At 40.7% G+C, this 12991-nt stretch overlaps 1 protein-coding gene across 3 annotated transcripts in view; it reads left to right on the top strand.

The window, feature by feature from the left end:
• FBXO42 (F-box protein 42) overlaps positions 1–12991 on the top strand; it is a 120381-nt gene that overhangs the window by 96428 nt on the left and 10962 nt on the right. For all 3 annotated transcript variants that reach the window (XM_010593078.2, XM_023552028.2, XM_010593079.3), the window contains 2 exons: positions 11601–11754; positions 12566–12676. In XM_010593078.2, coding sequence (XP_010591380.1) covers positions 11601–11754; positions 12566–12676 — 265 coding nt within the window. The remainder of the gene's footprint in view (positions 1–11600; positions 11755–12565; positions 12677–12991) is intronic.

The raw sequence follows: 12991 nt of genomic DNA, 5'->3' as shown, positions 1-12991 counted from the left end.
TTCTTCTGTGTTTAAACCTTTTCTTGAGTTCTTATAATAGTGGTCTCATACAATATTTGCCCTTTTGTGACTGACTAATTTCACTCAGTGTAATACCTTCCAGATTCAACCATGTTATGAGATGTTTAGCGGATTCATTGTTCTTCGTTGTTTCGTAGTATTACATTGTGTGAATATACCATAATTTGTTTATTCATTTGTCCATTGATGGGCACCTAGGTTGTTTCCATCTTTTTGTTATCGTGGACAGTGCTACAGTGAACATGGGTGTGCATATGTCTATTCGTGTGACAGCTCTTATTTCTCTAGGATATATTCCAAGGAGTGGGATTGCTAGATGGTATGGTACTTTATTTCTAGCTTTTTAAGGAAGCGCCAAATGGATTTCTAAAGGGGTTGTACCATTTTACATTCCCACCAGCAGTGTATAAGTGTTGCAGTCTCTCCACAACGTACCCTGCATTTATTATTTTGTGTTTTTTTTATATTAACTCTAGCCTTGTTCGGGTGAGATGTTATCTTATTGTAGTTTTGATTTGCGTTTCGATAATGGCTAATGATAGCATTTCCTCATGTATCTGTTAGCCACCTGAATGTCTTCTTTGGTGAAGTGTCTGTTCATATCCTTTGTCCATTTTTTAATTGGGTTATTTGTCTTTTTGTTGTTGAAGATTTGTAGTATCTTGTAGATTTTGGAGATTAGATCCAGATCAAATATGTCATAGACAAAAATCCTTTCCCAGTCTGTAGGTTGCCTTTTTACTCTTTTGGTGAAGTCTTTTGATGAGTGTAAGCATTTGATTTTTAGGAGCTCCCAGTTACCTGTTTCTCTTCTGGTGTTTGTACATTGTTAGTTATGTTTTGTGTTCTGTTTATGCCATGTATTAGGGCTCCTAGCATTGTCCCTATTTTTTCTTGCATGATTTTTATCGTTTTAGATTTTATGTTCAGGTCTTTGATGAATTAAATGTATCCTAATTCATGTTCATGCTCTGTGTGTATAAAAGACATGTTTTTACTTTTTTTTGAAAACTATGTTTCGACAATAGCAAACTGAAAATAGCCATTTTCCAGAGAAGGGCTCTTACTTTTTCTTTGAAAAGGTCTACATTGTTTGATTATTTTATTTAAAAGAACTTTAAAACACTTTAGTTGTGTCTAGTGTGCTGCCTGGAAAATGTGACACTTGGGTAACAATTCTATTTGTGGGGACTGTAAGTGAAAGTGAGAGAGTGGTGGGATTATAAACCTGCCTCTTATCTTGTGGCATTTGCCTGTTGTCACCTTGGCCTCCTGTACTCGGAGCCAGCTGTGAAGTACTTAGCACATCAGGGAATGGATGGGACCAAAGGCACTGTGAGACCCAGATTGCTCCTCCTGGATGCCTTGAAACATCTTTTTTTTTTACACTTGAGTGAACAAAAGTGAAATCCATGTTCTTATCTAAACCTGAAGCTCCAGAGACAGGAGATTAACTCTTTTCTTGCAGTAACACTTTAGATTGGACTTCTCAGTGGTCTAGAACAGGGAATTTGTATTTTTTTACCCTAGTTTTCAGGAGGAACATAGAACAGTGTCTGGCCCATGGTAAGCATTATGTGTTAGCTACTACTATTTTTATTATTTGTCTGTAAAGTAGGATTCATAATAATACCTATATTGTAAGATTATAATGATTAAATGAGGTAATACTTATAAAATGCCTAGCATTCAGTGGTTAGCACTTAATAGGCACTCAAATGGTAACTATTATTTTATAACACTTTAATAATTAACTAATAATATTAATAAATAATGATCATATATGGAGATGTAAAAATACTTTTTTTTTTTCAGTCGTGCATAAAGTGCAGGCGTCCCCAATCAAAACAGGTGCTTGTTTATCTGTTATCAAACAGTTGAGTTGCTCCTCTAGTCCTGAGTTCTGTGGAAGAGAGACTACAATTGTGGGAAAGTGGGAAAGAAACCAAACCAGAATCTGGTATTGCTTCACTGTTTTATCAGTTTCTTTGCAAAAGTAAACAGCAGTGCCTTGTAACTCTTCTGCTGTCTTTGGCATGTGAAGTTTTCATCTAATTTCATAGAAACCTTGGGAAACATCTGAACCAATTAGCAATTTTAGGGAATGTTAGTTCTGTTGCATAGGGCACTTATCTGATTACCCAGTTTCCCACAGCTGCCTTTTTGGCTTATACCTTGTTTTTAAATTTATTGCATTGATCATATCTGCTGTGCCATTAGGAAGCCATTGGTATGTTTGGGGAAGGAAGCCTATGAGAATAATCATTGGCTCTGGGGGAACAGAGTCGTGTAACATGCCCACTCAGGCTCAAGATCAGCCCCTTTGCTGCCTGTGGTGCTTGATGAGAACCTGATAGAGGTGACATCCTTTCTTCTCCCTCCACCCTGTGCTGTAGTGATACTTAGACTGCATTCAGAGGCCCAGTGGCCTCATTATTTTGAAGCAGACCAAGAAACGTCCTGGTAAGTATTGGACACTTCTTAATAAGTAATAAATATTGGATAATTTGTTGCAGTAGACACACAGAACTTACAGACCATACTCACAATTATGGGGTTTATTAGGGAAGTAACAGGTTATAGTTCAGGATCAGGAAATACTCAGGATATAGTTCTTCAAGACAGTCTCTTCTCAGCCGTGTTAGCAGGCAGGTCTCTCTCTCTGGCCCTCAGCACCTCAGCCTCAGAGCAAGTGTTACAAAGCTGTTTAGCTTCTCCCAGTAAGTGCTTGTGGGCATGCTGCTCCACCAGGAAGCCTCAGCCTCAAGGCACTCAGCTCTCTCCGAACTGTCTCCTGCCGATCTTCTGGTTCTGCTGCCACTGCTTCTCACTCTGGCTATTGCTGCGCTGCTGTTTCTCACTCTCTTCTGTGTTATAGCTCCCTCTCTCAGGTCTGGGAGATTCTTAGCACAGGGATCCTGGGTCCAAAGGTCATGCTCCAGTCCTGGCTCTTCTGTCTTGGTGGTGGTGAGATCCTCCCTTCCCACCTCTCATTTTAAGACTAGCAAGATGGCAGAACTGACAATCCCATCATTAGAGTTCCATACACCTTATTTGCATGGTCCCACCCCTGCAAGGTGGGCACCACAAGGGTGCCATGTACCTTATTTACATTGCTTGCAAGCTATCCAATCCCCTTGGTGGGCCACAAGCACCTCATTTGCATACCCCACCCAGTCATTTGGTGGAAATTACAAAGACTATGGCTAGAAGGGCAATATTGAATAATTCACTGTACCAAATGTTTGCATTCCAGGACTCCACTTGGCTAAAGGGAATGTTTAATTTTATAGGTATAGAAATAATCTAAGTTTATTGACCCCTGCAGTCTCTAAACCCAGTGCCCTCGTAACTTCATCATAAATTTAACTCGTCTCATTTGTGAATCTTGCACTAAGACAGTTGAGAGAAGGGTTAAAGATCCTCTGCTTTAAATTAATTCAGGATATGAAATAGATTTGTAGAAATGACAAAATTAAGGGGCTCTTTACAAAGCCTTCGCAATATTAAGTAGAAAAAATTTAAAAAGATCCAGTTTGCAATAAATATCCGAACATCATATAAAGTTTGATGAGCCAGTATCTTTTATATCTGATAGCTGAACCAATTGTATACAGGCTGTCTGTTGAATCCACCCCCTTCCATGCATTCTCGTATGGCACTTTTTTTCACACTTTACTTACAAATTGAAGTGGGGAAGCACAATTGATTTAACTTTTAGTGTGACCTTACTCAGCTGGAGAAATGTTTGAGTAGGATGCGGAAATTAAAGCTGCCACTGTGTGTAACATAAAACAGGCCTTGGAAATGCTGGGTGGGGAGGATCCCCTACTCCTCGGAATAAAGAGTAAAGGGAAAGATTTTGGCTTTCTGAAAGGTGGCAATAATTGAGGCATTTTTCGGGAAAGCCCTTACCTAAGATAATTCTTAAGGATCTCTTGTATGGGTTTAGTACTGTCAGCTTACCTTTCCTTAGGGAGTCCAGAGAACAGTTAAAAGGGTCCTGTGTCAGAGGCTGAGTATGACCCAGAGCCTTATGGAGAAAAAGAAGATCCTAAGAATAGCGTTTTGTTTAATTTACTTCTCTCTCCATCTAGTCTAGGCCTATGGTGTACCAAATTAATTAGATTTAGAAAAGAGCTTCTTCAGTTTTGAAACACTCAGATGTTTATAAGGTGTTTGAAATTTTTGTGGCAATGTATCTGTATGCATAAATAGCAGCATAGTGTAGTGGTTAAATGAATGAGTTTTGAAGCTAGACTAAATGAACTGGAACCCTGGTACTGCCATTTATCAGTTCTATGACTTTGGACAAGTTATTTAAATGACAATTTTCTCTTCTGTAAAATGAGAATTTACTAGGAGCTAGTTTGTGAATGTGAAACACTTCAAAAGGTGCCTAGGATTTAGTAAATATTAGTTATTATTATTAGTAGCAATAGTTACAACCAAAACCATACCTGTTGCCATCAAGTCGAATCCATAGTGACCCTGTAGGACAGAGCAGAGCTGCCCCTTACGGTTTCCAAGGCTGTAATCCTTATGGAAACAGACTGCCATAACTTTCTCCCATGCAGCTGGTGGGCTCGAATTGCTGACCTTTCAGTTAGCAGCCGAGTGCTGAACTACTGTGCTTACCAGGGCTCTGGAGCAGTAGTTAAAGCATTAGTAATTATAATTTCTCCTAAGCTCAATCAAGTTACCCATCCATCCCTACCACGTTTCCCATAGCCCCCAAACCTAGGCATGCAGCTTATAAAGTTAAAATCCTTTGTCTAAGGCAGTGCTGTCCCAGAGGACTTTCTGTGATGATGGAAATGTTCTATATCTGTGCTGTCCAATTCAGTAGCCACTGACTACATGTGGCTAATGGTGACTGTGTTGGACAGCACAGGTCTGAAGTGTGGAGGTACTAGAGATTTGGAAATTATTGCTGTATATGTCAGGCTCCCTCTGTCCTGTTGCTGTCACTGACTGTCCTGCATCTGGTTTCTTTAGTATTTTTGTGAGTTTAGGATTAAAATCACATGAGATGTTCAAATTGGGGAATATTCTGAATGTGTTTGTTCATAGTCTTTCCTCTTTTTTGATTTTATGGGTCCTTATGTTTTACCAATACTTTTCTTAACTCTGTGATTAGTTTTTCCCCTTGAGAGGTTTGTATTCTTATACTACACTTGCAATCTCTTTAAACCCGGGACTGGTAAATACTGGTTTGCCTTTCCTCGTAAAGTATTGGTCAGTTTATTTCAAAAGATGGTACAGGAAACACATAGTAAAAACAAGTAGGACCAGACCAAAACTTATCTTCCTGTGTTAACCATTGCTTGTGTACGTGTGTGCGTGTGCATGTGTGTTTTAAGTTTATACAGCAAATTAGGTTTCCACCATTTAACAATTTTTATACAACTTGTTCCATGACTTGGTTACATTTTTCACAATGTGTCAACATTCTCATTATTTCCATTCTTTTTGTTCTGTTTCCATTAATCTAGCTTTCCTGCCCCTCCTTAGCTTCTAATCATTGTTTTAGGGTAAATGTTGACCATTTGGTCTCACATAGTTGATTATTTTGGAAACCCTGGTGGCGTAGTGGTTAAGTGCTACGGGTGCTAACCAAAGGGTCGGCAGTTTGAATCTGCCAGGCGCTCCTTGGAAACTCTATGGGGCAGTTCTACTCTGTCCTATAGGGTCGCTATGAGTCAGAATCAACTCGATGGCACTGAGTTACTGAGTTAGTTGATTATTTAAGGGAGCACAGCATTCAGGGGTGGTATTGTTTATTGTTTGGATGAAAGGTGACCACCAGGAGTGATTTCAGTTCAAGTTCAAAGGATATCTTAGGACGATAGTCTCAGGGGTTCCCCTGGCCTTCCTCTGTCCAGTAATTAACCATTGCATTTTGTTTCCTTATCACATGCAATGTATTTTATTTACGATCCTGGGACTTGGAGTAACTTCCCTTTCATGCCGCCTACTGTTGTAATTTTATTGCTATCGTTGTTTCCTCTTATACTTTCTCTAACTAAATAGTCACTCTGCCAGGAACACTTTAACCATATACTAGTGTTAAATATGTCCACCGGTTCAATTCTGTCCTCATAAACTTCATTCCACGTAGATAGCAGTACTGTCAGATATCAGTGGCTAATTGATCTGGTATTAGCTTCCATGTAAGTTTGCCTTACCAATAATAATAACACCAGGCACTGTTCTAAATGCATTGCCTGATTTAACTCATCTAATCTTCACCATTGCCCTATGGGGCAGATGCTATTGTTGTCCCAGTTTATAGTAAGGAAACAGAAGCAGAGAGAGGTTTGACAACTGGTCTTGAGTTTCACAGTTAGTTAAGTGGCAAGGCTGGGACCTGACCCCAGTGACTGGCTCTACAGCCTACACCCTTAACCATAGTTCCTCATGGTAAAACCCTTGGTGCTAATTCTGACTTGGAATTCAGAATTTTTCAGGTTTTAGAATGTGAATACAATGCATATTCTTTTATAATACCTCTGGTAGTCTGGGACAGCACCCTGTAATCGAACTTACTAATATTGTACAGCAAAACATACAGATATTCACAGTATTAGATTAAATGAATAATCAATGAGTGGATTAAATAAAGACTGTACATAGACTCACATCATTTCAAGTTAGGTTTTTTCACTAAATGTGTTTTGAAAAAACTAGGTTTTTAGAGCTCTGAAGATTTTGGAATTTCAAGTAAGGAATTGAGTATCTGTCCTACATACAGCCTCTCACACAGACCTTCATCAGGTGGAGGAATTTCAGGGGGAGGAGCAGGAAGAGGGAGTTGTGTTCAATTCATATTTCTCATTTTTGAAAACTGGAATAGCTTTGTTTTTCCCCAGTCACAATGAGCAAGTATCACTTTTTGCAAAGTTCAGCCAATACAGAAAAATTTTTTATGAAGAAGGAAACCAGAATCCCTTCTAATGTTAACCATTCAGCGAGATCAGCTGTTATTGACCTTCCAGACTTTCTTCTTTGTGTAGGAACATGTGCAGAAAAAATAGATTACTTTTAAGTGGGCTTAATTTGCCCAAATTCATGTTCCTTCTCTGCCACCAGTTGGATGTGTGACCTTGGGGAAATTAATCACCTTGTGCCTCAGTTTTCTCATCCATGAAATGGGGATTATAATAATGCCTGCCTTGTCGGAGTTAAGGCTTAAGTGAATTACTATGTGTAAACAGTGCCTTACCATACTGCCCATCAACTAGCAAGCTGTTATTCACTTAATAACGGACACTGTTTCAAGACAATAAATACAGCACCGCATCATTTGTGATGATCACGTAATATCATTCTGTGTGGATATTCCTTGATTTATTTAAACACTGCAAATGAGCATCCTTGTATCTGTTTCTTTTTGTATTTGCTCAGTTATCTTATTAGAATTAATCACTAGAAATGGAATTGCTGACTCAGAGCACGTGTACTTGAAAATTTTTTATAGAGCTCATCAGTTTGCATTTAAAATTTTATTTTTTTTTATTTCCATATATGGCCCTTTTGGAGACACTTGCTATGCTGCTTCACTTTGTACACTTGTTTTTAAAAGCCGGGATCTCCATGATTTCAAATCCAGATTTTAATCTGGAAGATTTAAATTACTACTTGACTGAAGTCTCTGCGTGTGTGTGTACGCGCGTGCGTGCCCATGCATGCCCTGATGGCACAGTGGTTAAGAGCATCGGCTGATAACCAAAAAGTCACCAGTTTGAACCCACTAGCTGTTCCTTGGAAACCCTGTGGGGCAGTTCTGTGCTGTCCCATATGGTCACTATGCGTCAGAATTGACTCAATGGCAGTGTTGTTGTTAGGTGCCGTCAAGTCGATTCCAACTCATAACGACCCTGTATACAACAGAACGAAGCACTGCCTGGTCCTGTGCCATCCTCAAACAAGCCTTGTTATGCTTGAGCCCATAGTTGCAGCCACTGTGTCAGTCCATCTCTTTGAAGGTCGTCTTCTTTCCTGCTGACTCCCTACCAAGCATGATGTCCTCCTCCAGGGATGGGTCCCTCCTGATAACATGTCCAAAATACGTGAGACGCAGTCTTGCCACCCTTGCCTCTAAGGAGCATTCTGGTTGTTCTTCCGAGACAGATTTGTTTGTTCTTTTGGCAGTCTGTGGTATGTTCAATATTCCTTGCCAACACTGCAATTCAAAGGCATCAATTCTTCTTCAGTCTTCCTTATTCATTGTTCAGCTTTCATAAGCATATGAGTTGATCGAAAACACCATGGCTTGGGTCAGGCGCACCTTAGCCCTTAAGGTGATATCTTTGCCTTAAAGAGGTCTTTTGCAGCAGATTTGCCCAGTGCAATGCGTCCTTTGATTTCTTGACTGATGCTTCCATGGCTGTTGATTGTGGATCCAAGTAAAATAAAATCCTTGACAACTTCAGTCTTTTCTCCATTTATCATGTTGTTGCTTATTGGTCCAGCTCTGAGGTATAATCCATACTGAAGGCTGTGGTCTTTGATCTTCATCAGTAAGTGCTTCAAGTCCTCTTCACTTTCAGCAAGCAGGGATGTGTCGTTTGCATAATCAGGTTATTAATAAGTCTCACTCCAATCCTGATGCCCCATTCTTCTTCAGATAGTCTAGGTTCTCTAATTATTCGCTCAGCATACAGATTGAATAGGTACAGTGAAAGGATTCACCCTGACGCACACCTTTCTTGACTTTAAACCATGCAGTATCCCCTTGCTCTGTTCGAACGATCTGTGTACAGGTTCCTTATGAGCACAGTTAAGTGTTCTGAAGTTCCCATTCTTTAAAATGTTATTCATAATTTGTTATGATCCATACAGTCAAATGCCTTTGCATAGTCAATAAAACACAGATAAACATCTTTCTGTGTTCTCTGCTTTCAGCCAGGATCCATCTCACATCAGCAGTGATATCCCTGGTTCCATGTCCTCTTCTGAATCCATCTTGAATTTCTGGCAGTTCTTTGTCAGTGTACTGCTGCAGCCACTTTTGAATGATCTTCAGCAAAATTTTACTTGTGTGTGATATTAATGATATCATTTGATAATTTCCACATTCAGCTGGATCTCCTTTTTTGGGACTAGGCATAAATGTGAATCTCTTCCAGTCACTTGGCCAGGTGCTGTCTTCCAAATTTCTTGGCGTAGATGAGCGAGCACTTCTAGTGTTGCATCTCTTTGTTGAAACATCTCAATTGATATTCCATCATTTCCTGGTGCCTTGTTTTTTGCCAATGTCTTCAGTGCAACTTGCACTTCTTTCAGTACCTTCAGTTCCTGATCATATGCTACCTCCTGAAATGGTTGAACGTCGATCATTTCTTTTCGGTATAGTGACTCTGTGTGTTCCTTCCGTCTCTTTTCATGTTTCCTGCGTTATTTAATATTTTCCCCGTAAAATCTTTCAGTATTGCAACTCAAGGAATTCCAGTTGTATTTTGAGTGCCTTCCAACCTAAAGGGCTCATCTTCCGGCACTATACCAGACAGTGTTCAGCTGCTATTCATAAGGTTTTAACTGGCTAATTCTTTGCAGAAGTAAATCACTGGGTCCTTCTTCCTAGTCTGTCTTAGTCTGGAAGCTCAGCTGAAACCTGTCCGCCATGGGTGACCCTGCTGGTGTTTGATGTTCCAGCATCACAGCAACACACAAGCCCCCACAGTACGACAAACTGACAGACACGTGGGGGCGACGGCAATGGGTGGGTTTATATATGCGCGCGCACGCGCGCGCGTGTGTGTGTATGAAGTCTGTTATATATTTTTTTTTGCTTTTGCTTTTTCTAAACGTTTCACAGTACTTATGAGTTCCAAGCTAGGAGCAAGAACATGAGGGTCTGTTTGGCATTTCACAAATTAAATCATTTTTGGAAATAGTAGCATTTTAACTAGACCATTATGTTAAGTTTTCTAGTTGAGCTAGGAGGCTTTTGCCAGAGAAGGGTTTAAACAGAAAATCACAAGACTACGTGTGGACAACAGATCATGAGTAGACCCTTAGCCATGATTCCTGAGGGATACGATACAAGGGTAGAGAGAACTAACTCACGGACGACCTCCTCCAGTGTCTCCACGCTGCTGATTAACACAAGAACAGTTCCTAGAGAAGACTCATTTCTGTGGTCAGATCCTCTGTGAAGTAGTGTCTGTTCTACTAGGAAAGTGTTCAGAATAGTTAATGCCACTTGTTCTTAGATGCACACTCCTTATTCTGAGGACTGGTACCTTCTAAGTAAATCACATTAAGTTACCCTGGAGTTGGATCACAATTAAGACAGTCCTCTGTTCCACCTCTCTAACCTCATGATTATGTAAGTGATATCATTAAAGCCACCTGAGCAAAGCTTTTAACACCATGTTCCCATAACCCCTTACGTCAGATAAGGGAATGCCAAGCTGTCCACTTACATTGGAGTACCTCAACCACTATCAGATTAATAGAGTCTTGGGATTCCTTGTGCTTAAGATTTCCTTTGAAAAATAGATTCTGCAATTTTAACAAAAATTTTGATATTCCAATATTTGCTGACACCTGGATATTTTGGGAACCCTAGTAGCATAGTGGTTAAGAGCTACAGCTGCTAACCAAGAGTTCAGCAGTTCAAATCTACCAGGCACTCCTTGGAAACCATATGGGGCAATTCTATTCTGTCCTATAGGGTGGCTGTGAGTCGGAATCAACGCAACGGCAGTGGGTTTGGGGATACTGAAACAAATTGCTGTGGTCTTAAGCAAACTAAAGGTGACATGTAAAGTAAGGGCTTGGGGGGAAATGTCACTTGTTATTTCAAAGACAAAAGCTCTGAAGCATTCTGTTCTGTGGGACATTTGTTATCCCTGTAGTTTTCCAGCATAAGCCAAGTTTCTGTTTTGTTTTTTTCAAGATTTGATCAGCATAGCTCAGAGAACCAGCCCAAAGAGTCTAAGTAACCACTCTTGGTATAAGGCCTGCAGTTTTGTTAGAATCCCTTCATATCGAGCTTTAAAAGTCTGCTCCATTTGTGCTGGTCTGAGGCTGTCTGACCATGTGAGGCCCATAGCTGGGGTCCTAACACTAACTGATAGGACAAAGGAGAACTGAACTTGGCCTCCTTTTGTATCTGTGGTAGCAGCAGTTATTTTTAAATCCCATCTAGGTATCTAGCCTCTACACATACTCCTCCCTGGATCTCCTTACAGGCTTTCCTTTGTGACCTCTATTAAGCTTATTAAAGGAATGGACAGTTGAGTCATTTCTTGAGCCAGGCACTGTGTTAGGTGCTTTGAGTCATTATTTAATATTCATCCCCAATTTCAGGGGAGCAAACTAAGCCTGAGGGAGGCTCGGTAACTTTCCTGTAACTCAGACTTCGCAGAGTTATTTATAAACTGTGCATAAATTGGTAATAGTTTTCTCTGAGACCTGCAATCCCTGTTTTGTCTCCCCTTTTCCCTGTGCTTTCTAGTATTGGTTCCCATTTTGTCACTCTTCCAGGGGCCAGCTGAACCCTAGAGAGCCTACCTATATCTTGTTGTGAGGCCCTGCATCCTAACCGTGGTGTTATTGACTTCTCCCAGGGTCCTATCCTTCCCCCAAAGCCGGAGCAACTTTGGTCGTGTACAAGGACTTGCTGGTGCTGTTTGGTGGCTGGACACGGCCAAGCCCTTATCCCCTACACCAACCAGAGAGATTCTTTGATGAAATACACACTTACTCACCGTCTAAAAACTGGTAAGCTGCAGCGATAAGATTTTTTAAATCTGGAATAGTTTTTAAATCAGTGGGTTTTTAAAAAATCTTTGTGTCAAGAATCCCTTTGAGAATTTGATTGGAAACCTTTTCCCAGAAAAAAAAAAGGGGGGTGGTACATATGTATAGATTTTATGTGTAGTTTCAGAGAGTTTATAGGACCCCCTTAAGATCCCAAGTTAAGAATCCTTATTCCAAAGAGAACAAGTGGAAGAGATTTATTCCTGTGCCAAGAAAAACGAAACGAATGAGCCGGTTGAAGAACAGGGAGCTCTTCAGCTTTGGCTGCCGATCTCCCAGGAGTGCTGTAGATCCAGATGATTCCTTACTCCTTGCTATGTCCCCAAGACTGACTCTCAATCGCTTTTAAAATACATCTTTTCTAAATGACAGCATCCCCTGTTCCTTGTAATAAATACTCAGTACAGGGCTCTTGGCAGTTGCTACTGATCAGGACAGTAAATGGGAGAAATTGCAGGTGATGCGCTCTCAGCCAACTGCAGCGAACTAGGCCGAAGCAGCCAAGGAGCCGTGGTAGTGTCCCTTATCATCGTCTTATCTCTCCACTCTACCTCCAAACCATACACATTGAGAACTGGAAAGTGAAAAGCATAAACACCTATGCCATCCTCTGTTCACTACCCTAATCATATCTCTACTGAAGGTGCTAGGCGTGTCATTTGAAATGGTGCCTACTTACTGTTTTCCACTTTACACATGTAGGACCAGAAACAGATGGTGCCAACTTCTTGTTTCCACCTGTTTTCCTTTTTGTTTGTTTATTTTACGTTAGGTGGAACTGCATTGTGACAACCCATGGGCCACCTCCCATGGCCGGCCACTCCTCCTGCGTCATAGACGATAAAATGATTGTCTTTGGTGGCTCCTTAGGATCCCGGCAAATGTAAGTATATATGGTCTGCTCCATATCAACCCGAGGGTTGGTATTCCTGAGCACGGTTCTCGTTAATCCACTTAGTTGTCTCACTGTAGCATTCCTCTCTTTGATCCCTTGGTCACACACTAGAAAGTTGAAGAACTTGCTCCATAAAATCAGGGCTACGTGGAATATCTTTTTGTCTGGTGTGCAGTTCTATCCAGTAGGCTCAGATTCTGATGGCATCTCCACCCTGCCTGCTTCTCCTTGTGCCTACAGAGAGCCCACCTCCCAAGAAGCAAAGTACTTTTCTGTGCTCTGCTTTATTACCCAGATACTGGT

This window comes from Loxodonta africana, chromosome 3 (genome assembly GCF_030014295.1).
Source record: "Loxodonta africana isolate mLoxAfr1 chromosome 3, mLoxAfr1.hap2, whole genome shotgun sequence".
In the NCBI taxonomy this organism is placed as follows: Eukaryota; Metazoa; Chordata; class Mammalia; order Proboscidea; family Elephantidae; genus Loxodonta; species Loxodonta africana.
This window is presented reverse-complemented; position numbering and strand designations above follow the sequence as displayed.